Source organism: Cricetulus griseus, chromosome 4 (assembly GCF_003668045.3).
Source record: "Cricetulus griseus strain 17A/GY chromosome 4, alternate assembly CriGri-PICRH-1.0, whole genome shotgun sequence".
Classification (NCBI taxonomy): domain Eukaryota; kingdom Metazoa; phylum Chordata; class Mammalia; order Rodentia; family Cricetidae; genus Cricetulus; species Cricetulus griseus.
Genome location: NC_048597.1, coordinates 116,331,243 through 116,355,485, shown reverse-complemented (window position 1 = coordinate 116,355,485; position 24,243 = coordinate 116,331,243). Strand labels below are relative to the sequence as shown.

General features: G+C 46.4%; 1 protein-coding gene across 1 annotated transcript in view; it reads left to right on the top strand.

Annotated features, from left to right (window-relative positions):
- Zan (zonadhesin) overlaps positions 1-24,243 on the top strand; it is a 108,383-nt gene that overhangs the window by 44,554 nt on the left and 39,586 nt on the right. The window contains 13 exon segments of the mRNA XM_027416274.2: positions 1,978-2,195; positions 3,720-3,861; positions 4,219-4,436; positions 5,526-5,667; positions 6,052-6,273; positions 9,570-9,707; positions 10,348-10,565; positions 18,415-18,556; positions 19,024-19,241; positions 20,202-20,343; positions 21,156-21,373; positions 22,639-22,780; positions 23,390-23,607. Of these exon segments, the coding sequence (XP_027272075.1) occupies positions 1,978-2,195; positions 3,720-3,861; positions 4,219-4,436; positions 5,526-5,667; positions 6,052-6,273; positions 9,570-9,707; positions 10,348-10,565; positions 18,415-18,556; positions 19,024-19,241; positions 20,202-20,343; positions 21,156-21,373; positions 22,639-22,780; positions 23,390-23,607 (2,378 nt within the window).

The following is a 24,243-nucleotide window of genomic DNA, read 5'->3' as shown; positions in this document are numbered from 1 at the left end:
GGAAGGACTGTCAGCCCAACTGACACAACATCATTTAAACTATATATGTATACATATACACTTATATGTATTATATGTAATTTTAGATAAATAAAAATAATATGAATTCTTATGGTTCTTCCATACATCCTTAATGTTGGTGTTTATTATTACTAATTCTTTAAGAAATTTATATATACTAATTTTGGTCATATTCATGCCCTTCTCCAACTCACTCAGGTCTATGACTTTTTTTTTAACAATTGAGTCAGTTTGTGTTCTTTGTTTCCTTTTGGTTGTGTGGTGTCCGCTGGAGTGGAGTCCACCTCCTAGGGGCCACCGCCTTAAAGAAAACTGACTATGTCTCCCAGAAGACAACAGTTACCAGCAGTTCTTCAGCTAGGGGTGGGAGTTCATGACCATTTCCCTTCTCCACCCTGAGAGTTTGTTGGGCTTGAACTTGTACAGGCCTTGCGCATGTTGTCACAGCCACTGTGGGTTCACATATGCAAAGACCTGTGTGTCTCGAAAATACTGATTCCTTGTAGCTGTTCACCCAGACTGGCCTCAGAATCCCTAGGCAGCCAAACATGACCTTGAGCTGCTGTTCCTCCTGTGCTGCCAAGCCTGGTTCTGTTGTCTAATGAAACAAACAAACAAACACTAAGGTTAGAGAGATGACTTAGTAGATAAGAACACTTTTAGGATCTTTACAATTGTATAACCCTCACCATAAATCAAGATCCTTTCAACTTTTATAACAGGGAACTGGAAAGATGACTTAGCAGTTAAGTGCTCTTGCAGAGTACCCAAGTTCTTAGGTCCCAACATCCACATCAGGTGGCTCACAAGCCCGGGTACCTCCATCTCCAGGGGATGTAATACCTTCTTTGGGCCTCTGTGAGCATCCTTATACACATTACGCAGACACACACATGCATGCATGAACACACACACACACACACACACACACACACACACACACACACACACACGTAAGATATCTTAAAATGCAAAGTAAGGGATGATTAAAACTTTTCAGTTTTATCATTTATAATTGTCCATATCAGCAGGGGTCTGATTGGGTATAGAAACTCAAGGGTAGAGACATCTGAGGATGCTTAAGCCACTTTAATAAAATGGCATAGAGTGTGCATAGAACCTGTGTACACCCTTCAATATACTTTCAGCCATCTCTAGATGGATTATGATATATGATGCTAAGTCAGCTAGGCCAGGGGTAGAGTGATTGCCTAGAATCTCCCAATGAGGGGCTGGGGAAAGAGCAAGTTAATTAACTGAGGGAAAACTGATCTGAACAAGCACATTGCTGACTCTCCCTCCCCATCCATGAACACAGCAAGTATTCCATTTGGTCACTCTGTTTTGCTTTGTTTATTACATCATTTATTTAGTGTGTGTGTGTGTGTGTGTGTGTGTGTGTGTGTGTGTGTAATACCACACTTGTGGAGGTCAGAGGACAACTTTTAGGAAACTAGATGGCAAGCACTTTGACTCTCTGGGACACCTCTTCAGCCCTGTCCCTGTTGTTAAACTCATGTAGCCAAGGATAGCCTTGATTCTGGATCCTCCTGCCTCTGTACTCCAAGTGCTGGTGTACAACTATGAGCCACCATGCCTAGCTGTCTCCCCTCCCTGCCCTGTGGCACCGTTATACCTGCTACTCAACTGTATGTCCTATACTAGTAAGCATAGGATGGCTGAGGACATGAAGGCCACTTTGCTGTCCATGATGGACCTGATAAGTTCCTGATAAGTTCCCCACATTAATTTAAAAGAACCTGATTTGTTTGTTTGTTTGTTTGTTTGTTCCCTCAGTGCTAAGCACACAGCACATACTCAGTCAATATTGAATGAATAAGTAAGGGGAAGGCAACTTAGGTTGATGATCTAACCCACCCTGGTTTCTGCAGCCTTTGCTTCCTCGGGTCCACTTCTGGCCCTCTTAAATGATGCTATTCTCCCTCTAATCCATAGCTCTGGAGTGCCCAGCTCATAGTCACTACACAAACTGCCTTCCCTCCTGTCCACCTTCCTGCTTGGATCCAGACAGCCGCTGTGAGGGCTCTGGCCACAAAGTCCCTGCCACCTGCAAGGAGGGCTGCATCTGTCAACCTGGCTACGTGCTGAACAATGACAAGTGTGTGCTCAAAACTCATTGTGGCTGCAAAGATGCCCAGGGTGTCTTTGTCCCGGTGAGTGGTGTAGAGAGTAGCATTGGGGGCCACTTTTTCCTTTCCATTGCTTCTCTCTGTCTGGAATGAACTTCTCCTTAGGAATGGTGCCAGAATTTGAAAGTTGGTTAGGTGGGGGACTGTACATAGAAGGTCTTCTCTGAGACCCCCCCAGCCTCAGATGCAGATTTTTAAACATTTTTCCATCCGTGGTTGATTGACTCGGTAGAGGTGGAACTTGCAGCCTGGAAGGGCAAGTCCATCAACAGGAGCGGAGGCTGTCCCCCCAGAGCAGTTCTCCCCACTCACCGTGTTTCTCTGCCCATGGCTTCTGCAGGAAGGCAAGAACTGGATCTCCAGTAGCTGCACCCAGAACTGTGTCTGCATTGGAGGGGCCATTGAGTGCCAGAATTTCCAGTGTCCATTGGGGGCTCAGTGCCAGGACAATGAAGATGGCAGCAGCAGCTGTGTGAAAATCAGTAAGGGAGTGTGGGGAAGATAGGGTGTGTGCTCATGGCTGGAGGGCCAAGGGCAAGGCAAGAAGGCGCTTAGCATAGGAAACACCACCAGAGAGAGGGATTCTGGGGATGCATGGCCGGGCTGTATTCCTTTGCAATTTAAATCTCTAAATGATTAGTCTCCCAACTTAACTTGGGAGACCCATCTTCTTTCTAGGGGCTTGGCACATAGCCCCCACTCAGTAAATGGTTGCTAAGAGAATAACAAAATAATGAAAATGTTGCCAGATCTGTTTGTTATTTAGCCCAGCCTAGGTTCTGCTTCCTTGGGCCCCTCTGGACCTCTTCAATAACCCATCTCTCCTCCTCCCTATAGCTCTGCAATGCCCGTCCCACAGCCTCTACACCAACTGCCTCCCGCCCTGTCCTCCTTCCTGCTCCAACCTGGATGGCCACTGCAAGGGCACAAGCCCCAAAGTCCCTTCTGCTTGCAAAGAAGGCTGCCTCTGCCACCCTGGCTTTGTGCTTGATAAGGACAAGTGTGTACCCAGAACTCACTGTGGCTGCAAAGATACCCAGGGTGCCTTCATCCCAGTGAGTGGGTGTGGAGAGTGGGTTTGCGGTTCCTTCCTCCTTCCCTCTGCTTCTCTCTGCCTGGGGTGTTCTTGTCTGCGTGGCTGGCCCTGGAATGTGAAGACCTGTGTGCTTCAGGCCTGGTATACAGATGCTCTAAAGATGAGCCTTGCCCCCAGCATTGTACTACTGGATTCTCGGCAAGCCTTCTAACTCTGAACCATGCAGCACACCCTGCCTAATGTGATTCTAGGCCAGCAATGTACTGCTCAGCCACACCCCTAGACTTTCACTGGGGAATTCTACACAGGCCTTGTGTCTCTGGACCAAAACCTGCAGCCCCAAATACCATTTTTAAAAATCAGATATCTTTTACTGGTGCTTGCTTGACTGAGTAGATACGGAGCTTGAACATAGGGAGCGCACATGTAAACCCTTCAGGCATGAGGCTAAGCCTGGCTCTCTAGAGCAAGCACTCGGTCTCCACTTGTTTCTCATCCCCTGACTTCTTCAGGCAGGCAAGACTTGGATGTCCACAGGTTGTACCCAGACCTGTGCCTGCACGAGAGGGGCCATCAGGTGCCGGAACTTCCAGTGTCCCTTGGGGACTCACTGCAAGGACAACAATGATGGCAGCAGTAACTGTGTCAAAATCAGTAAGGGGGCCGTGGGCAAGGTGGGAGGGTGTGCTCATGGGAAGAAAACTCAGAGGCAGGGCAGGAAGGGTCTTGGTCCTCTGAACCTCAAAGCTTAGGGATAAGAGCTACCATAGTAAGAAAAAGCTCTGGTGACCCATGTTGGGCTAGTACTAATCCTTTCTCAGGGTTGGTCTCTAAATGGCTACTTCCCCACAATCCTCTTACTTTCTTCTCTCATGGCTTGACAACCAACCCACAGTCAGAGAATGTTTGCTAAAAGCACAGTGAAAGGGGGAAAGCCCCAAGCTTGCTTGATTTCTGTATTCTATGGGCTCCTCTCTCTCATCACTAACCCCTTCTCCTTCAACCCCATAGTTTTCCAATGCCCGGCCCACAGCCAGTACACAGATTGCCTTCCCTCCTGTCATCCTTCCTGCTCTGACCCTGAGGGCCACTGTGAGGGCATCAGCACCAAAGCCCCCGCCACCTGCAAGGAGGGCTGTGTCTGTCAACCTGGCTACGTGCTTCGTAAAGACAAGTGTGTGCTCAAAATTGAGTGTGGCTGCCAAGACACCCAGGGCGGCTTCATCCCGGTGAGAGGGTGTGGAAAGTAGGACTTGGGGTGCCGGGAGATGGGTAAGGAACTTGCTGTGCACGTGTGAGGACCTGTGTTCAAATGACCACAACCCATATGAGATGGGTGTAGTAGCCCATGTGGGTAGCCCCAGTGCTTCTGATGTGAGAAGGGAGACAAGAGGAAAGAATCCCCACAATCTTGTGTTAATTAGTCTCATGTGGGCAGCAGCTGGACAATAACAGGAAAGAGCCCAGAGAGAGGCAGACACAGAGACTAAGACCCCATCTCCATATGAGCAGAAAGCAAGAACACCAGACACATCTCTGGCTTCTGTGGCTCTGTGCTTCCCCAGGACCACACACAGATATACACAAACATATAGCAAAAAGTTTTGTTTTGTTTTGGTTTTTTGAGACAGGGTTTCTCTGTATAACAGCTCTGGCTGTCCTGGAACTCGCTTTGTAGGTCAGGCTACAGAGATCCATCTGCCTACCTCTGCCACCCGAATTCTGGGATTAAAGGCCTGCATGACTACTGCCTGGCTTTTTGTTTTATTCTTTAAGTACAGTTGGCAGCCACTTTCTTATTCCCACTACTTCTCTCTGGGATTGCTCCTGCCTTATGGAAGGTTGGTCAGGGCCTGCCACAGGCTAGGCAGGTTATCCGCCACCCAGCTACCCTCCCCAACTCCTCCTGAGAAGACTCTAGGCCAGTGTTTTACTGCTGAGCAGCATCCCATTGAAGGATGCTAGACGCTACTCCATGTTTAATACACACCTATTGCTCTCACCTATCAGAGGCTGCTGATCAGGAACTCACTCCATTAATGAATCACCTACCCAGGAGGATTCTAGGCAGGGGCTCTACCAATGAGCCACTCCCCAGCTCCTCCCTGAGGGATTCTAGGCATACACAGTACCCCTCTACTGTATCTCCAGCTCCAGATGCAGTGGTTTTTCAAATATTTCTGGGGTTGGTTGACGGACTAGATATGGAAACTGCAGACTCTGAGACCAAGTGTAAGACTGTCACACAGGAGGTGAGGCTGTCACCTTAGAGGTGGGCTTTGGCTATCATTTCCTTTCTCGTCCTGTGGCTTCTGCAGGCAGGCAAGACCTGGATCTCCCGGGGCTGTACCCAGAGTTGTACCTGTATGGGAGGTGCCATCCAATGCCGGAACTTTCAGTGTCCCCCAGGGACTTATTGCAAAGACAGTGATGATGGCAACAGTAACTGCGCCAAAATCAGTAAGAGAGCCATGGGGAAGGTGGGGAGGGTGTGCTCATGCCTGGAGGGACCAGAGGCGGGGCAAGACAGAGCTTCGACCCCTGGGTTTTAAAGCTCAGAGGTAGGCAGTGCTGCAGGGATGAGGGATTTGGGGACCCACATCTTAGCTGGGGTCCCTCTCAGCATTAGTCGCTCAGAAGTTACTCTTCCACACCGATGTGAAAGATTCATATCCTTACTCTCTTTTTTCAAGCCATGGCACACAGTGTATGGTCAGTAAATGTTTGCTCAATGGATACCAAAAGGGGGAAGAAAAGCCCCAAACTCTGTTGGTCATTCTACCCAGCCTGGTTTCTGTGGTCTGCCTCCATTTCTCACTAACCCCACTCTCCCTCCACCCCTAGCTCTACAGTGCCCAGCACACAGCCAGTACACCAACTGCCTTCCCTCCTGCCTGCCTTCCTGTCTGGACCTGGAAGGTCACTGTGGGGGCATCAGCACCAAAGCCCCTGCCACCTGCAAGGAGGGCTGCGTCTGCCAACCTGGCTATGTGCTAAATAATGACAAGTGTATGCTCAAAATTGAGTGTGACTGCCAAGACACCCAGGGCGTCTTCATCCCAGTGAGTTGGTGTAGAAAGTAGGTTTGAGAGGGCCCAGTGGGTAAATCTCTTGTGTGAATTAGTCAGGCTTCTCTATGGAATGAATCTCTCTAGATATCGAAAGGATTTATTAGAATGGTTTACACTGTAAGTCTTAAGCCTATAAGTCTAATTTGACAATGGCTGTCTATGAATGGAAAGCCCAAGAATCCAGTAGTTTGTTCAGTCTGTGAGGCTGGATGTCTCAGCTGGTCTTCAGTAGACACCAGAATGCCAAGGAAGTAGGCGCTAATGCCAGTGAAGGAGAGGATTTTCCAGTGAGAGCAAGCAGGCAGAGAGAAAGAAAGGGGTTGGGGGAGAGAGGAAGCGCTTTCTTCTTCCATGTCTTTTGTATAAGCTGCCAGCAGAAGGTGGATCTTCCCACCTCAAAGATCTGGACTGGAAGCAGGTCTTCTCCCTTCAAATGATTTAATTAAGAAAAAAAAAAAAAAAAACAGGCTGGAGAGATGCTCAGAGGTTAAGAGCACTGACTGCTCTTCCAGAGGTCCTGAGTTCAATTCCCAGCAACCACATGGTGGCTCACAACCATCCGTTATGAGATCTGGTGCCCTCTTCTGGTGTGCAGATATACATGGAAGCAGAATGTTGTATACATAATAAATAAATAAATAAATAAATAAATAAATAAAATCTTAAAAAAAGAAAAACAAAACAAAACAAAATTTATTTTAAAAAAAGAAAAAAAACCATAAATCCCTTGGAATTGTGCCCAGTCATTTGGGTTTTAGTTTGCTCCAGATGTAGTCAAGCTGACAACCAGTTGCAGCCATTACACTGCAAGGATGAGGACCGGGTTCAAATGGTCACAGCCCACCTGTGCTGCTGTAGTGGTTCTCTTAAAGTGGTTCTCTTTCTACTGATGGATGGGAGGCAGGAGAAACTTCAGAAAGTCGGAGCTAGCTAGTCCTGTGGAGAACCACAGCAGAGAGAGGGTGTGTGCGGGCGGGGGGGGGGGGGCGGGTGACTATCTCAATACAAAATAAAAGGCAAGAGTCAAAATTAGAGATTGTCCTCTGGTCTCAATGGGTAAGTACTTTCCCAATCACTCCTCCACACAAACACATAAATATATTTTTAAAAAAAAATAGGTTTGGTGGCCACTTTCTAGTTTCTTCTGCTTCTCTTCCTTGGTTGGTTAGGGCCTGCCATAGGCTAGGCAGGCTCATTACCAAGGAGCCACACCTCTAAATCCTGACTGGAAGATTCTAGGTAGGTGCTCTACTGTTAAGCAATACCCCAGCCCCTCACTGGGGATTCCAGACAGCTGCTCTACCTCTAGTACATACCCCACCACCACCTTCCACCCTTGCCTGTCATTTGGGCACTACTCTGGGGCTCTGGGGCTGACCTACACACTAGGCTCCCGTTGGAAGATTCTAGGCCTCAGCCCTAACACTGAGCCATTCCCCAGCCCTTCAATAGGGATTATAGACAGTCTAAGGGTGAGCCATATTCTAGTCCCCCAGGAGGATTCTAGGCAAGCACTGTACCCCTTACTGCTAGCCCCAGATGCAGTATTTGCTCTTGTGTTTGTTTTTGTTTTTCTTGAGGCAGAATCTCACTATGTAGTCCTGGCTGTCCTTGAACTCACAAGTATCTGCCTACTTCTGTTTCCCAAGCACTTGGACTAGAGGTGTTTGCTGCCACATCCTGACAAGATGTAGTGGTTTTCCTTTTTTCTTTTTCCAAGTATTTTCCATCTGTGGTTGATAGACACTAGATTCTGAGTCTACATAGGGAGGACAGACTGAAGCCCTTCAGACAGTGGGTGAGACTGTCCCCCTAAACCAGTCCCTCCGTCCTCACTTTCTTTTCTCATGGCTTCTTCAGTCAGGCAAGAGCTGGATCTCCAGAGGCTGTTCTAGGAACTGTAACTGCATGGCAGGAGTCATTCGATGCCAGAAATTCCAGTGTCCCTCAGGGACTTTCTGCCAGGACAGCGGGGGTGACACCAGTAACTGTGCCAAAATCTGTAAGGAGCTACCATGGGGGAAGGTGGGAGGGGTTTGCTTAGGACTAAAGGGCAAGAGAGGCTTAGTTCCCTGGGTCTTTGAGGTGGGAAATAGAGTAGAGGGATTCTGGGGCCCCACTGCTCAGCTGGGTCCCTTCTCGGTGTTGGCCTCTCCATGGTTAGTCTCCCATGTTGACTTGGGAAGTTTGTTTTATTACTTTGGGGCTTGGCATGCTCAATGAATGTTTGCTGAATGAATAATAGGAGAGGGGTAAAACCCCTCAAAGCTTGGTTGGTCATTTGGCCCCACCTGGTTTCTATAGCCACCGTCTTCTTAAGCCCCTCTAATCTTTTGCACTAACCCAACTCTCCCTCTACCTAATAGCCGAGCGGTGCCCCGCCCACAGCCACTACACCGACTGCCTACCTTCTTGTCTGCCTTCCTGCTTGGAACCCGAAGGCCACTGTGAGGGCATTAGCACCAAAGCCCCCTCTACCTGCAAGGAGGGCTGCATCTGTCAACCAGGCTTCGTGTTTAATGAGAACAAATGTATACCCAGAATTCAGTGTGGCTGCAAAGCCGCCCAGGGTGCCTTCATCCCGGTGAGTGGGTGTGGTGGATGGGTTTGGGGTCCCCTTCCTCCTTCCATGTGCTTATCTGAGCCTGGGGATGCGCATGTCTGAATGGCTGGCCCTGGAGTGTGAGCGCTGATGGGGGCCTGGCACTCAGTAGACAAGTACTCTAAGTGTGAGTCACCCATGAAGTTCCAGGCAAGGAATTTAACTCTTTACCACCCGGCAGTCACTCATTTGAGGGGTTTAGGCAAGCAATCTACTGCTGAGCCTTGCCTTGAACTTCTCACGGGGGGGGGGGGGGTTCTGCACAGATCTTCTACTGATGATCCACAGCCACCAGCACCAAATGCAATTAGAAAAAAATTTTATTGATATGTAACATCTGAGTATCTGTGTGAATGTATGCCATGTGAGTACAAGTGCCTGCAGTGGCTACAGGAGGATATCAGATACCTTGAACTAGAGTTACAGTTTTGAGGGTCCAAATGTGGGTGCAGGAGTCTAAACTTGGTTACTGTAAGAGAGCAGCAAGTGCTCTTAAATGTTCAGTCATCTCTCTAGTCCCTGAATACAATTTTTAAGTCAAATATCTTCCACCTGTGGATGGTTGACTCAGTAGATGGGGAACCTGCAGATAGAGTGTGTAGGTAATCCATTCAGGCTGTAAACTTGTCTCTTGAGAACACCCTGCCAAGTCCTCACTCCCTTTCTCGTCCTGTGGCTTCTGTAGGTAGGCAAGACCTGGACCTCCCGGGGCTGTACCCAGAGCTGTACTTGCGTGGGAGGTGTCATCCAATGCAGGAATTTTCAGTGTCCCCCAGGGACTTATTGCAAGGACACCAATGATGGCAACAGTAACTGCACCAAAATCAGTAAGGAGGCCATGGAAGAAAGTTGAGGAGGGTGTGCTCATAGCTGAAGGGACCAGAGGAAGGGCAAGAAGGAGCTTGGTCCCCATGTTCTGAGAATTTAGGGGTTCCACAGTGGGGAAGAATTCTGGGAATCCATGGCTGGGCCATAGCCCTTCTCAGTCTTAGTTTTGCACACAGACTTGGGAGATCTTCCTTGTACAACTTGTTCTCCTCCTTCTTTTTAAAGACGTGTGTGAGTGTGTGTGTGTATGTGTGAAAGAGTGTGTGTGTGTGTGTGTGTGTGTGTGTGTGTGTGTGTGTGTGTGTGTATGAGTGTGTGTGGCGGATCCCCTGATGCTAGAATTACCGGATGCTATAAGCCACTCCACCTGGGTGCTGGGAACTGAGCTCAGATCTTCAAGAGCAGAATGCAATATAATCAGAGTTAAATACTCCTCAGCCCAAGATTCACTCTTCCTAGTTTCTTTTCTTAGAACTTGGCACATAACCCATTCTCAGTAAATGTTTGCTAAAGAAATATCAAAAGGAAAGGAAAGAAATTTCCCACATTCTGTGGGTCATTTGGCATAGCCTGGTTTCCTCTGGTCCCTTGCACCATTCTCTTCCTCTCCACTAACCCCACTTTCTCTCCATCCGAAAGCTCTGCAGTGCCCAGCCCACACCCTCTACACCAACTGCCTTCCCTCCTGCCTGCCTTCCTGCTCGGACCCAGATGGCCTCTGTATGGGCACCAGCCCAAAAGCCCCCTCCTCCTGCAAGGAGGGCTGTGTCTGTCGATCTGGCTTCGTGCTGCATAACGACAAGTGTATGCTCAGAATTCGGTGTGGCTGCAAAGACACCCAGGGTGTTCTCATCCCGGTGAGTGGGCACCTAAAGTAGGGTTGGTGGGGGATGGGAAAGGTTCAGTGTAAAATATTTGCTCTGCAGGTATAGAACCCGAGTTTGAATCTCTAAACCCATGTAAACCTTGTTAGCCTATTTCTAGTCCCAGGGGTTCCTACTAGGATGGGAGGGGCAGAGACAGAATTCCCAGAAACTTAAGGGCTAGCTAGTCTTGTGTGAGCAGCAGTGAAGAATGAGTGAGGAGGGAAGGAGGGAGAGGGAAGAGAAAGATCCCCATCTCAATAAAACGTGGATGGCGAGGACCAACACGTGAGATTTTCCTCTGATCTCCACACATACATGCACTCATATTTACAGGCATGCCAGAGAAAATACAAACATGCTCGGGGCGTTGGTGGTGCATACCTTTAATCCCAACACTCGGGAGGCAGAGGCAGGCGGATCTCTGTGGGTTCAAGGCCAGCCTGGTCTCTAGAGCAAGTGCCAGGACAGCCTCCAAAGAGAAACCCTGTCTCGAAAAACCAAAAAAAAAAAAAAAAAAAAAAAAGAAAGAAAGAAAGAAAGAAAATACAAACATGCACACATGTGCACACACACATTTGTTCTAAAAACTGAGGTTGTACTGGTCATGGTGGCACGTTTCTTTCAGCCCAGCACTCAGTAGGCAGAGGCAGAGGCAGGCAGATTTCTGTGAGTTTGAGATAGACTAGATCTACAAAGTGAGTTCCAGGACAGTCAGGGCTACAAAGAGAGACCCTGTCTCAAAACAAAAGCAAAAACAAACTAAAAAACCAGCTAGGACTGGGGCCACTTCCTCCTTTCTTCTGTTTTTCTCTGCTTGTGATGCTCCTGTCTGAATGGATAAAGGTTAGGTAAGTGCTCCTGTGCTGAGCCATGCCCTGTCCCCTCCAAGGGACATTCTGGTCAGGAGCTATGAGATTAGGTTACACTACCTAGCCCTCACTTGAAGACTGGGCCTGGGCTCTGCCACTGAGCCACAATCCCCAGTGGGATTTCCCACTTCCCAGTGGGAAATCTCGCCCCCCCACCATGTTTTTTTTATTTGAATTAGAAACAAGATTATTTTACATGTCAATCCCAGTTCCCTCTCCCTCCCCTCCTTCCCTCCCCCAACTAAAACCCTACCTATCACATATCCTTTCTGCTCCCCAGGGAGGGTGAGGCCTTCCATAGGGGGTCATCAGAGTCTGTCATATCCTTTGGGATAGGGCCTAGACCCACCCCCATGTGTCTTGGCTCAGGGAGTATCCCTCTATGTGAAATGGACTCCCAAAGTGCACACCTATGCTAGGGATAAGTACTGAACTACTACAGGAGGTCCCATAGATTTCCGAGGTCTCCTCACTGAAACCCACCTTCCTGGGGTCTGGATCAGTCCCATGCTGGTATCCCAGCTATCAGTCTGGGGACAAAGAGCTCCCCGTTGTTCAGGTCAGCTGTTTCTGTGGGTTTCACCAGCCTGGTCTGGACCCCTTTGCTCATCACTCCTTCTTCTCTGCAACTGGATTCCAGTTCAGTTCAGTGATTAGTTGTGGGTGTCTGCTTCTACTTCCATCAGCTGAAGGCTCTAGGATGGCATATAAGACAGTCATCAATCTCATTATCAGGGGAGGACATTTAAGGTAGCCTCTCCACTGTTGCTTAGATTGTTAGCTGGTGTCATCTTTGTAGATCTCCAGACATTTCCCTAGTGCCTGATTTCTCTGTAAACCTAAAATGCCTCCCTCTATTATGGTATCTCCTTTCTTGTTTTCTTCCATTCTTCCCCCGACTCAACCTTTCTGCTCCCTCATGTCCTCCTCACCCCTCCTCTTCTTCCCTTCTCATTCTCCTAGCTCCCTCCCCCCTCTTCCCATGCTCCCAATTTGCTCAGGAGATCTTGTCTCTTTCCCCTTCTCCAGGGGACCGTGTATGTCTCTCTTAGGGTCCTCCTTGTTTACTAGCTTCTCTGGCAGTGTGGATTGTAGGCTGATAATCCCTTACTCTATGTCTAAAATCCGAATTTGAGTAAGTACATACCATATTTATCTTTTTGTGATTGGGTTACCTCGCTCACAATGGTTTCTTTTAGTTCCATCCATTTTCCTGCAAATTTCAAGATTCCATTGTTTTTTCTGCTGAGTAGTACTCCATTGTGTAAATGTACCACATTTTCTCTATCCATTCTTCAGTTGAGGGGCATCTAGGTGGCTTCCAGTTTCTGGCTATTACAAATAGTGCTGCTGTGAACATAATTGAACAGATGTCTTTGTTGTATCAATGTGCTTCTTTTGGGTATATGCCTAAGAGTGGAATTGCTGGATCTTGTGGTAGACTCATTCCCATTTTCTTGAGGAGTCGCCATACTGATTTCCACAGTGGCTGTACAAGTTGGCACTCCCATCAGCAGTGGAGAAGTGTTCCTCTTTCTCTGCATCCTCTCCAGCACAAACTGTCATTGGTGATTTTGATTTTGGCCATTCTGAAAGGAGTAAGATGGTATCTCAGAGTTGTTTTGATTTGCATTTCCCTGATGGCTAAAGATGTTGAACACTTTCTTATGTGTCTTTCAGCCATTTTAGATTCCTCTATTGAGAATTGTCTATTTAGTTCTGTACCCCATTTTTTAATTGGATTGTTTGGTGTTTTGGAGACTAGCTTCTTGAGTTCTTTGTGTATTTTTGAGATCAGCCCTCTGTCAGATGTGGGGTTGGTGAATATCTTTTCCCAGTCTGTGGGCTGTCGTTTTGTCTTGCTGACTGTGTCCTTTGCCTTACAGAAGCTTCTCAGTTTCAGGAGGTCCCATTTATCAGTTGTTGATCTCAGTGTCTGTGCTACTGGTGTAATATTCAGAAGAGATCTCCTGTAGCAATTAATTCAAGGGTATTTCCCACTTTGTCTTCTAATAGATTCAGTGTGGCTGGATTTATGTTGAGGTCTTTGATCCATTTGGACTTTAAGTTTTGTGCATGGTGATAGACATGGATCTGTCTGCAGTCTTCTACATGCCATCATCCAGTTATGCCAGCACCAAATGTTGAAGATGGTTTCTTTATTCCATCATATAAATTCAGCTTCTTTGTAAAAAATCAAGTGTTCATAGGTGTGTGGGTTAATATTGGTGTTTTCAACTCTATTTCATTGGTCTACCTGTCTATTTTTGTGCCAATACCAAGCTGTTTTCACAATTATAGCTCTGTAATAGAGCTTGAAGTCAGGGATGGTGATGTCTCCAGAAGTTCCTTTATTGTACAGGGTTGTTTTGGCTATTCTGGGTCTTTTGTTTTTCCATATGAAGTTGAGAATTGTTCTTTCAAGGTCTGTGAAGAATTGTGCTGGGATTTTGATAGGGATTGCATTGAATCTGTAGATTGCTTTTGGCAAGATTGCCATTTTTACTATGTTGATCCTACCGATCCAAGAACATGGGAGATCTTTCCATTTTCTATTATCTTCTTAAATTTCTTTCTTTAGAGACTCAAAATTCTTATGGTACAGGTCTTTCACTTTTTTGGTTAGCATTACCCCAAGGTATTTTATGTTGTTTGTGGCAATTTTAAAGGGTGATGTTTCTCTGATTTCTTTCTCCACGGATGTATCATCTGTATATGATACAGATTTTTTTGAGTTACTCTTGTATCCTGCCACTTTGCTGAAGGTATTTATCAGCTGTAGGAGTTCCCTGGCAGAGTTTTTCGGGTCACTCATGTAGACTATCATATCATCTGCAAATAGTTTAAGTTTGACTTCTTCCTTTCCGATTTATATCCCTTTGATCTCCTTTTGTTGTCTTATTGCTCTAGCTAGAACTTCAAGGACAATGAAGTTGAAGAGGTATTGAGAGAGTGGACAGCCTTGTCTTGTTCCTGATTTTAGAGGAATTGCATTGAGTTTCTCTCCATTTAATTTGATGTTGGCTGTTGGATTGCTGTATATTGCTTTTATTATGTTAAGGTATGTTCCTGTTATCCCTGATCTCTCCAAGACCTTTATCATGAAGGGGTGTTGGATTTTGTCAAAGGCTTTTTCAGCATCTAGTTTTTTTTTTCTCAGTCTGTTTATATGGTGGATTACACTGATGGATTTTCATATGTTGAACCATCCTTGCATCAAGTGGGATGAAGCCTACTTGATCATGGTGGATGATTTCTCTGATGTGTTCTTGGATTCGATTTGCCAGTATTTTTTTAAAGATTTTATTTATTTATTTATTTATTTATTTATTTATTTATTTATTTATTATGTATACAACATTCTGCTTCCATGTATATCTGCACACCAGAAGAGGGTACTAGGTCTCATAACGGATGGTCGTGAGCCACCATGTGGTTGCTGGGAATTGAACTCAGGACCTCTAGAAGAGCAGTCAGTGCTCTTAACCTCTGAGCCATCTCTCCAGCCCGATTTGCCAGTATTTTATTGAGTATTTTTGCATCAATGTTCATGAGGGATATTGGTCTGTAATTCTCTTTCTTAGTTGTGTCTTTGTGTGGCTTGGGTATCAAGGTTTTTGAAGCCTTGTAAAAAGAGTTTGGCAATGACCCTTCTGCTTCTATTGTGTGGAATACTTTGAGGAGAATTGATATTAGCTGTTCCTTGAATTTCTGGTAGAATTCTGCACTGAAGCCATCTGGCCCTGGGCTTTTTTTTTTTTTTTTTTTTTTTTTTTTTTTTGATTGGGAGACTTTTTGATGACTGCTTCTATTACATTAGGGGTTATAGGTCTATTTAAGTTTCTTATCTGTTCTTGATTTAATTTGGGTAAGTGAAATCTATCCAGAAAATTGTCCATTTCCTTTAAATTTTTGAATTTTGAGGAATACAGGTTTTTGAAGTATGACCTGATGATTCTGTGGATTTCCTCTGTGTCTGTTGTTATGTCCCCCTTTTCATTCCTGATTTTATTAATTGGCATGTTCACTCTCTGCTGTCTGGTAAGTTTGGATAAAGGTTTGTCTATCTTGTTGATTTTCTTGAAGAACCAACTCTTCGTTATATTGATTCTTTGTATTGTTCTCCTAGTTTCCACTTTATTGATTTCAGCCCTCATTTTGGTTATTTCCTGGCATCTGCTCCTCCAGGGTGTAATGGCTTCTTTGTGTTCTAGAGCTTTCAGTTATGCTGTTAATTCTCTAGTGTGATTATTCTCCTGTTTCTTCATGTGGGCATTTAGTGCTATGAACTTTCCTCTTAGCACTGCTTTCAAAGTGTCCCATAAGTTTGGGTATGTTGTGTCCGCATTCTCATTGAATTCTAGGAAATCTTTAATTTCTTTTTGTATTTCTTCCTGGACCCAGAAATTGTGCAATTGGGCGTTACTTAATTTCCATGAGTTTGTAGGTTTTCTGCAATTCATGTTGCTGTTGAATTCTAACTTTAAATGGTCTGATAAGATACAGGGGGTTATTTTAATTTTTTTTTTGTACCTATTGAGGTTTGCTATGTTGCCAAGTATGTGGTCGATTATAGAGAAGGTTCCATGTGGCACTGAGAGGAAGGTATGTTCTTTTGTGTTCGGATGGAATGTTGTATAGATGTCTGTTAAGCCCAACTGGGCCTTAACTTCTATTAGTTCCTTTGTTTCTTTGTTAAGTTTCGGTCTGGTGTTCCTGTCCAGTGGTGAGAGTGGGGTGTTGAAGTCTCCCACTACAAATGTGTGAGGTTTCATGTGTGATTTGAGTTTTAATAATGTTTCTTTCACAAACGTGGATGCCTTTGTATTTGGGGCATAAAAGTCCAGAATTGAGACTTTATCCTGATGGATTTCTCCTGTGATGAGTAGGAAGTGACCTCCTTCATCTCTTTTGACTGATTTTAGTTTAAAGTCCAATTTGTTGGATATTAGGATTGCTACCCCAGCTAGTTTCTTGGGTCCATTTGATTGGAAAATCTTTCCCCAATCTTTAATTCTTAGGTACCGTCTGTCTTTGAGGTTGAGGTGTGTTTCTTGTATGCAGCAGAAGGATGGATTCTGTCTTCTTATCCATTCTGCTAATCTGTGTCTTTTTATAGGCGAGTTAAGACCATTAATGCTAATGGATATTAATGACCATTGATTGGTCATTCTTGTTTGTTTTGGATTTGGTGGTGGTGGTGAAATTATGTATGGGTTTCCATCCCTTTTTTCTTTTGGCTGTTGGCAAAGTGGGATTGTCTATTGCCTATATTTTTCTGGGTGTAGTTAACTTCCTTGGGTAGTTTTCCTTCCAGAACTATCTGTAGGGCTGGAGTGGTGGATATGTATTGTTTGAATCTGGTTTTGTTGTGGAATATATTGTTTTCTCCATCTATATTGATTGAGGGCTTTGCTGGGTAGAGTAGTCTGGGCTGGCATCCATGGTCTCTTAGTGTAGGTAGAATATTTATCCAGGACCTTCTGGATTTCAGAGTTTCCATGGAAAAGTCAGGTGTGATTCTGATAGGTTTGCCTTTATATTTTGCTTGACCTTTTTCCTTTGCTGCTCTTAACATTTTCTCCTTATTCTGTATGTTTGGTATTTTGATTATTATGTGGCGAGAAGACTTTTTTTTTTTTTTTTTTTTTTTTGGTCCAGTCTATTTGGTGTGCTGTAGGCTTCTTGTACTTTCATTGGCATGTGTTTCTTTATGTTGGGAAAGGTTTTTTTTTTTCTATGATTTTGTTGAATATGTTTTCTGGGCCTTTGAGTTGGATTTCTTCACCTTCTATGCCTATTATTTTTAGGTTTGGTCTTTTCAAGGTATCCAATATTTCCTGGATATTTTGTTAGGGATTTGGTGGACTTTAAGTTTTTCTTTGGTTGATGAGTCTATTTCCCCTAGTGTATCTTCAACTCGTGAGATTCTCTCTTCCATCTCTTGTATTCTATTGGTTATGCTTACATCTGTAGTTCCTGATCATTTACCCATCTTTTCAATTTCCAACATTCCCTCAGATTGTGCTTTCTTTATTGTCTCTATTTCAGTTTTTAGGTCTTAAACTGTTTCCTTGAAAGATTTGTTGATATCTTGTATTTTTTGGTTTGTTTTCTTCTTCCATTTCTTTAAGGGATTTTTCTCATACCCTCTTTGAGGCCCTCTATCATTTTCATGAAGATGTTTTTAAGGTCATTCTCTTCTGCTTTGTCTGTATTGTGATATTCAGGTCTTGGAGGTGTAGGGTCCCTAGTCTCCGGTGGTGTCATATTGGTTTTTCTGTTGTTGAATGTGCTTTTATATTGTCTTCTTCCCATCCTTTCTTCCGTTAGGTGTAGGAGGAGTCTCTTCCACTGGTGGGTATGGGACCAAGGTTCCCTTCTGGTAGATGCAAACAGTTCCAATACTCTGATATCGGTCTTCTTCTTGTGGATGGAGGCGGGACTGTTACTGGGGCCTTGGCAGTCTCTGGGTGTGTTGGCTCCAGTGGAGTTCAGATCTTGTGGGCGGACCCCCGGCGTCAGGTGTTCCTGAGCAGGGCAGGGGAACCCTAACCGGAAACAGCCCCTGGCCTACCTCCCCAGAGGGGAATCTTAGCAGATACTCTGTCATGAGCCAGGCCCCTAGCCCCTCATTGGAGGATTCTAGGCGAGTGCTCTACAGCTGAGCTCCACCTTCTCCAACTCCCACCACCACTGAGGATCCTAGCAGAGTTTCTGTATCTGAGCTATGTTCTCAAGCTATCAGTAGAGGGTTCTAGACTCAAGAGTTAATACTGCTCTATGCCACTAAGCTATATCCATAGCCCCAGATGCATTTTCCCCCAAATCTTTTCCCTCAATGTTTAGGATAGGTTCGGAATCTGTTTACAGGTAGGGCAAAGGTCAGCCCTGCAGACCAGAGGTGAGGCTCTTTCCTTCCAACCAGCCCCTCCGACCTGACTTCCTTTCTCTCCCATTGGCTTCTGCAGGCAAATAAGACCTGGATCAACAGAGGCTGTACCCAGAGCTGTACTTGCTCAGGAGGGGCCATCCTGTGCAGGAAATTCCAGTGTCCCCCAGAGACTTACTGCAAGGACATTGAGGATGGCAACAGTAACTGCACCAAAATCAGTAAGGGAACCACAGGGAAGGTGGGAAGGGTGTGCTCATGCCTGGAGGGACCAGAAGGGAGAGAAGGAAGGAAGTCCTCTGAGGTAGGGTACCATGGTGGGGAGGGATGTGAAGACCCAAGGCTGGGCTGGATCCCATGGTTAGTCTTTACATTGTTAGTCTCCAAATCTCGGCAGATCCACATTCTTTTTAAGGGTGTTTTTAATACATGTATAATGGTGTGCCTGTGTGTGAGTTCAGTGCATGTAGAGGCCAGAAAGGATGCTGGGTCCCCTGCAGGTGTAGTTATAGGAGGTACTGAGCCACCTTATATGGATGCTGGGATCTGAATTCAAGTGCTGTGTAAGAGCAGCAAGCAGTCTTAAAGACTGAGTCATGTCTTCAGCCCCCTAGTCCGGTTTCTGTAGCTTGCTCACTTGGGCCTTCAAGGTCACCTCCAGTAATTAAAATCTCCCTCCACCCCATAGCTCTCCAATGCCCAGCCCACAGCCAGTACACAGATTGCCTTCCCTCCTGTCAACCTTCCTGCTCTGACCCTGATGGCCGCTGTGTGGGCTCTGGCACCAAAGGGCCCTCCACCTGCAAGGAGGGCTGTGCCTGTCAACCTGGCTACGTGCTAGATAATGACAAGTGTATGCTCAGAATTCAGTGTGGCTGCAAAGATGCCCAAGGTGTTCTCATCCCGGTGAGTGGGCATCTAAAGTGGGTTTGTGGGGATGGTAAAGGCTCAGTGTAAAACGTTTGCTGAAGACTGCTGAGGGCCTGAGTTTGAATCTATTCAATCATTGTAAGCCTTGCTGGTGTGTGCCTGTAATCTCAGGACTCCTACTAGGAGATGGGAAATGGACAGGACAATCCCTTAAAATGTGTGGGCTGGAGTGAATAACAATAAAGAGGGGGATGGGAGGAAAGGAAAAAGCGAGAGCATTGACACAAAGTAACAGATGAGGACCAATATTCAAGACTGTCCTCTGACCTCCACACATATATGTGTGTTCCTGTGTCCCCCAACACATAAAACTTTTTGTAAAAATTGGGATTGAGGGCCACTTTTTCATTCCTTCTGCTTTTCTCCACCTGGGATGCTCCTGTTGGTATGTCTGGCTTGGTGGTATAAAGGATCTAGATCATGCCATGGGCCAGCCCCTCTTGGGAATCCTAGTCAAGTGCTCTACACCTGAGCTATCTTCCCAGGCCTCAATGATGGGTCCTAGACAATTGCTCTACCTCTAAGCCACACCCCCAGACCCCCTAGGAAGGTTCTGGGCAGGTTTTCTACCTCTAAGCCACACCCCTAGACTGTCTTGGAGAACTCTACGCAAGTATTCTACTTGTAAACCATAGCCTACCAACTGCCCCGCTTACCACTCACTCACCACTGGAGATTCTAGGCATAGGCTCTACATTTGAACTGTGCTCCCAAACTCGAAGTTGAGGACTCTAGGGCTGAGCTATGCCCTTATCCACTCCCTGGAGTGGATACTACACCACTGGGCTATGTCCACAGCCTCCAATGCATTCTCTCCCATGTACCTGACATCCATAGTTGGCTAAATGGATACACACAGACCCTACAGACAGGAGGCAAAGCTGTCTTTCTCTAACAAACCCTATGCTCCCACTTCCTCTCCCGTGGCTTCTGCAGGCAGATAAGACCTGGATCAACAGAGGCTGCACCCAGAGCTGTATCTGCATGGGAGGGGTCATCCAGTGCCAGAAATTCCACTGTCCCTCAGAGACTTACTGCAAGAACACCGAGGATGGCAACAGCAACTGTGCCAAAATCAGTAAGGGAGCCGTGGGAAACGGAGAGGGTGTGCTCATGGCTGCAGAGACCAGAGGCGAGGCAAGAGGAAGCTTAGTCCCTTGGGCCTATGAGATCTGGGATAAGTGGTTCTATGATAGGATTGGACTGTGGGGACCGTGGCTGGTCTGAGTCCCTTCTCATCATTAGTCTCCCAGTTGTCAGTCTCCCCATTAGCTTGAAAGATATATTCTTTTCAAAGATTTTATTTTTAATTCCATGTATAATGGTGTGTCTATATATATGGTATGTGCACCTGAATCAGTTCATGCAGGGGCCACAGAGGACTTCAGATGGAGCCTGAATTACATGAGACTTTTCAACAGGACAAACTTAACTTGAGGCCGGGCGTTGGTGGCACATGCCTTTAATCCCAGCATTCAGGAGATAGAGGCAGGCGGATCTCTGTGAGTTCGAGGCCAGCCTGGTCTCCAGAGGGAGTGCCAGGATAGGCTCCAAAGCTACACAGAGAAACCCTGTCTCAAAAAAAACAAAACAAAAAAACCCAAAAAAAACAAAAAACAAAAAGCCAAAAAACAAAACAAAAAAAAAAAAACAAAACCCTTAACTTGAGCAGCAAGTAGTCTTAACTCTTCTCTCCAGTCCCAAGAGATCCAGTCTTATTTTTCCCCTAGGACTTGGCACAAAGTTCATACTCAGTAAATATTGGCTGCATGAATAACAAAAGGCAGGGGAAGCACCTCACTGTCTCGAGCATTCTGCCAGGTCTGGTTTCTGTAGCCTACTTTGATCCCGTGATCCCCTCCCTTAACCATATTCTCTCTTCCCCATTAGCTCTGCAGTGCCCCGTCCACAGCCACTACACCAACTGCCTTCCCTCCTGCCCACCTACCTGCTCGGACCCAGAGGGCCACTGTGAGGATGTCAGCACAAAAGCCCCCTCCACCTGCAAGGAGGGCTGCGTCTGTCAACCTAACCATGTGCTGCATAACCACCAGTGTATGCTCAGAACTGAGTGTGGCTGCAAAGACGCCCAGGGTGTCCTCATCCCGGTAAGCAGGCGTCTAAAGTGGGTTTGAGGGGGCTGGGGAGAGAGCTCAGTGGCGAATGTTTGCACCCCCTGGTGTGAGGGTGTGAGTTTGAATGTGTACAGCCAAAGTTAACCTTGGTGGTGTGTGACTATAATCCCCGGGATCCTCCTAGGAGGCGGGAGGTGCCGACAGGATAACCCTAGAAATGTGAGAGCTAGCTAGTATTGTGTGGTCCGGGTGGAGGACAACAGCAAAGAGAAGGGAGAAACAGAGATGAGGGAGAGGGAAGAGAGGGAAGAGAGGGATGAAGGGAGAGAAAGAAAGAGACTGTATCAATGCAAGGTGGAAGATGAGGACCAACATAAGAGATTGCCTTCTGACTTTCACATGTACATCTACGTGCCCCACCCCTCCCAGAAACATTTTTTTAAAGGTCAGATTAGGTCATATTGGGGACCACTTTCTCTTTTCCTATGCTTTCCTCTTCCTCTTTGTGTGGCTAGTCCTGCAATATATGAAGATTGGTGATGTCCTGGAATGTGCTAAGCTAGTGGTCAACTGCTGAGGCATGCCTTCAGCCCCTCTCTGGAGTTCTAGTCAGGGGTTCTAACACTTCAATATATTCCCTGGCACTCACTGAGGAGTCTGCCTAAATGCTACTTCTGAGCCACCCTCCCACTACCTCCTTTGGATTGTTGGCAGCAGTTATACCAAAGAGTGAAGCCTTTATCTTCCTATCAGTGATTCCTAGGCAATTGCTCTACTGCTAAGCCAAACCCTTGGCAAGTTCTCTACAACTGAGCCATACTCCCAGCCTCTCACCGGGGGATACTAGGCAATTTTGCACAGCTGGGTCATGAACCTAGACTCTTAGAGAATTGTAGGTAAATGGTCTACCTCTAAGATACAACCTCTGAAGCCCTTCCCAACCTGCTGCCACTCATCACTGAGGATTCTAGGCATAGATTCTGCATTCAAAATGTGCTTCCAAGCACCAAAGGAAAGTTCTCTGCCAGGTTCTACCAGGGAGCCACACTCCAGCCCTTTACTGAAAGAGTCCACTATACCATGGGGCTATGTCCACAATCCCAGAGGCATCTTTTTTTTTTTTTTTTTTTTTTTTTTTTAAACTCCAGATCTTTTGCCACCCATGATTAGGTTACTCCATGGTGTGGAACCTGTTGATAGGGAGGGCAAAGGTCAGCCCTGCAGACCAGAGGTGAGGCTCTTTCCTTCCAATCAGCCCCTCCTACCTGACTTCCTTTCTATCCCCTTGGCTTCTGCAGGCAGATAAGACCTGGATCAACAGAGGCTGTACCCAGAGCTGTACCTGCTCAGGAGGGGCCATCCTGTGCAGGAAATTCCAGTGTCCCCCAGAGACTTACTGCAAGAACATTGAGGATGGCAACAGTAACTGCACCAAAATCAGTAAGGGAGCCATGGGGCATGTGGAGGCTGTATGCCTGTGGTATGAATGTATGCATGCTCATGTATGCATGAGCCCAGAGGCAGGACGAGACAGACCTCAGAGATCAGAGATAAGAAGCACCATGGTGAGGAGGGCTCATCTGCGTGTCTTCTCAGGGTTAGTGTCTCAATGGTTGTCCCCCACATTGATTTGAGATACTCATCCATCTTTACATTTTTACTTTCAATTGCACATATTAACATATGTCTGTGGGTCTTTCTGTCACATGAGTGCACTGTGCATGGCAGCCAGAAGAGTGGATTGGGTCTCCTGGGACTGAAATTACAGGAGACTGTGAGCAGCACTATCTGGGTAAGCCCAGCCCAGTTCAGCTCCTCTGTAAGAACAGCAAGTGCTGATAACTGCTGAGCCTTCTATCTCTCCAGCTCCAAGTGATCCATTCTTTCTTTCCTTGAGGCTTGAAACAAAGTTCACAATCACTAAATGTTTAGTAAATGAGTAGCAAATGGGGAAAAATCCACTCTCGGGCATTCTAGTATGGTTTCTGTAGCTTCTGCTTGCTCTGGCCACTTATGTTCCTCTCCCTAAGCTCACTCTCTCTTCCACAGCTCTGCAGTGCCCAGCCAACAGCCACTTCACCGACTGCCTTCCCTCCTGTCAACCTTCCTGCTCTAATGTGAAGGGCCACTGTGAAGACTCCAGCCCCAAAGCCCCCTCCACCTGCAAGGAGGGCTGCATCTGTCAACCTGGCTATGTGCTGCAAAAGGACCAGTGTATCCTCAGAACTGAGTGTGGCTGCAAAGACGCCCAGGGTGCTCTCATCCCAGTGAGTGGACATCTAAAGTGGTGTTGGTCAGGGCTGGAGAGAGAGCTCAGTGGGTAAACTGTTTGTCTCTCCCCTCTGCCTAGTGTGAGGACCTGAGTTTGAATATGTATAACCAACAGTAAGCCTTGGTGGTGCGTGTCTATAATCTCAGGGCTCTTTCTAGGAGATGGAAGCAGGGACAGGATAATCCCTAGAAACTTGTGAGCTAGCTGTTGTTATGTAAGTAGCAATGAAAAGCAGCAACATCATTGGGGGTGGGAAGTGAGACCAACATGTGAGATGTCTTGTGACCTCCACACATACCTGTGTCCATACTCACACAGCCACACAAATACACTCTCAGAACCATTTTTTTAAGTGAGACTGGGGACGTGGGTCATTTTCTCCTTTCTTCTGCTTCTCTCCACCGGGGATGTGCCTAGCTACGCAGCTGGTCTTGTAGTGTGAAAGGTGGTCTTTCCTGGAGAATGTAAAGCAGGTTCTCTACTGCTGAGCCACACCCTAAGCCCTCCCTAGAGGGTTCTAGTCAAAGACTCTAAAGCTGAGCCATGCTCCCAGTCCCGAAGCACTGGCTCAATTACTCTACTCCTGAGCCATGCTCCCAGCTACTCTTAAAGGATTCTAGGTAAAGGTTCT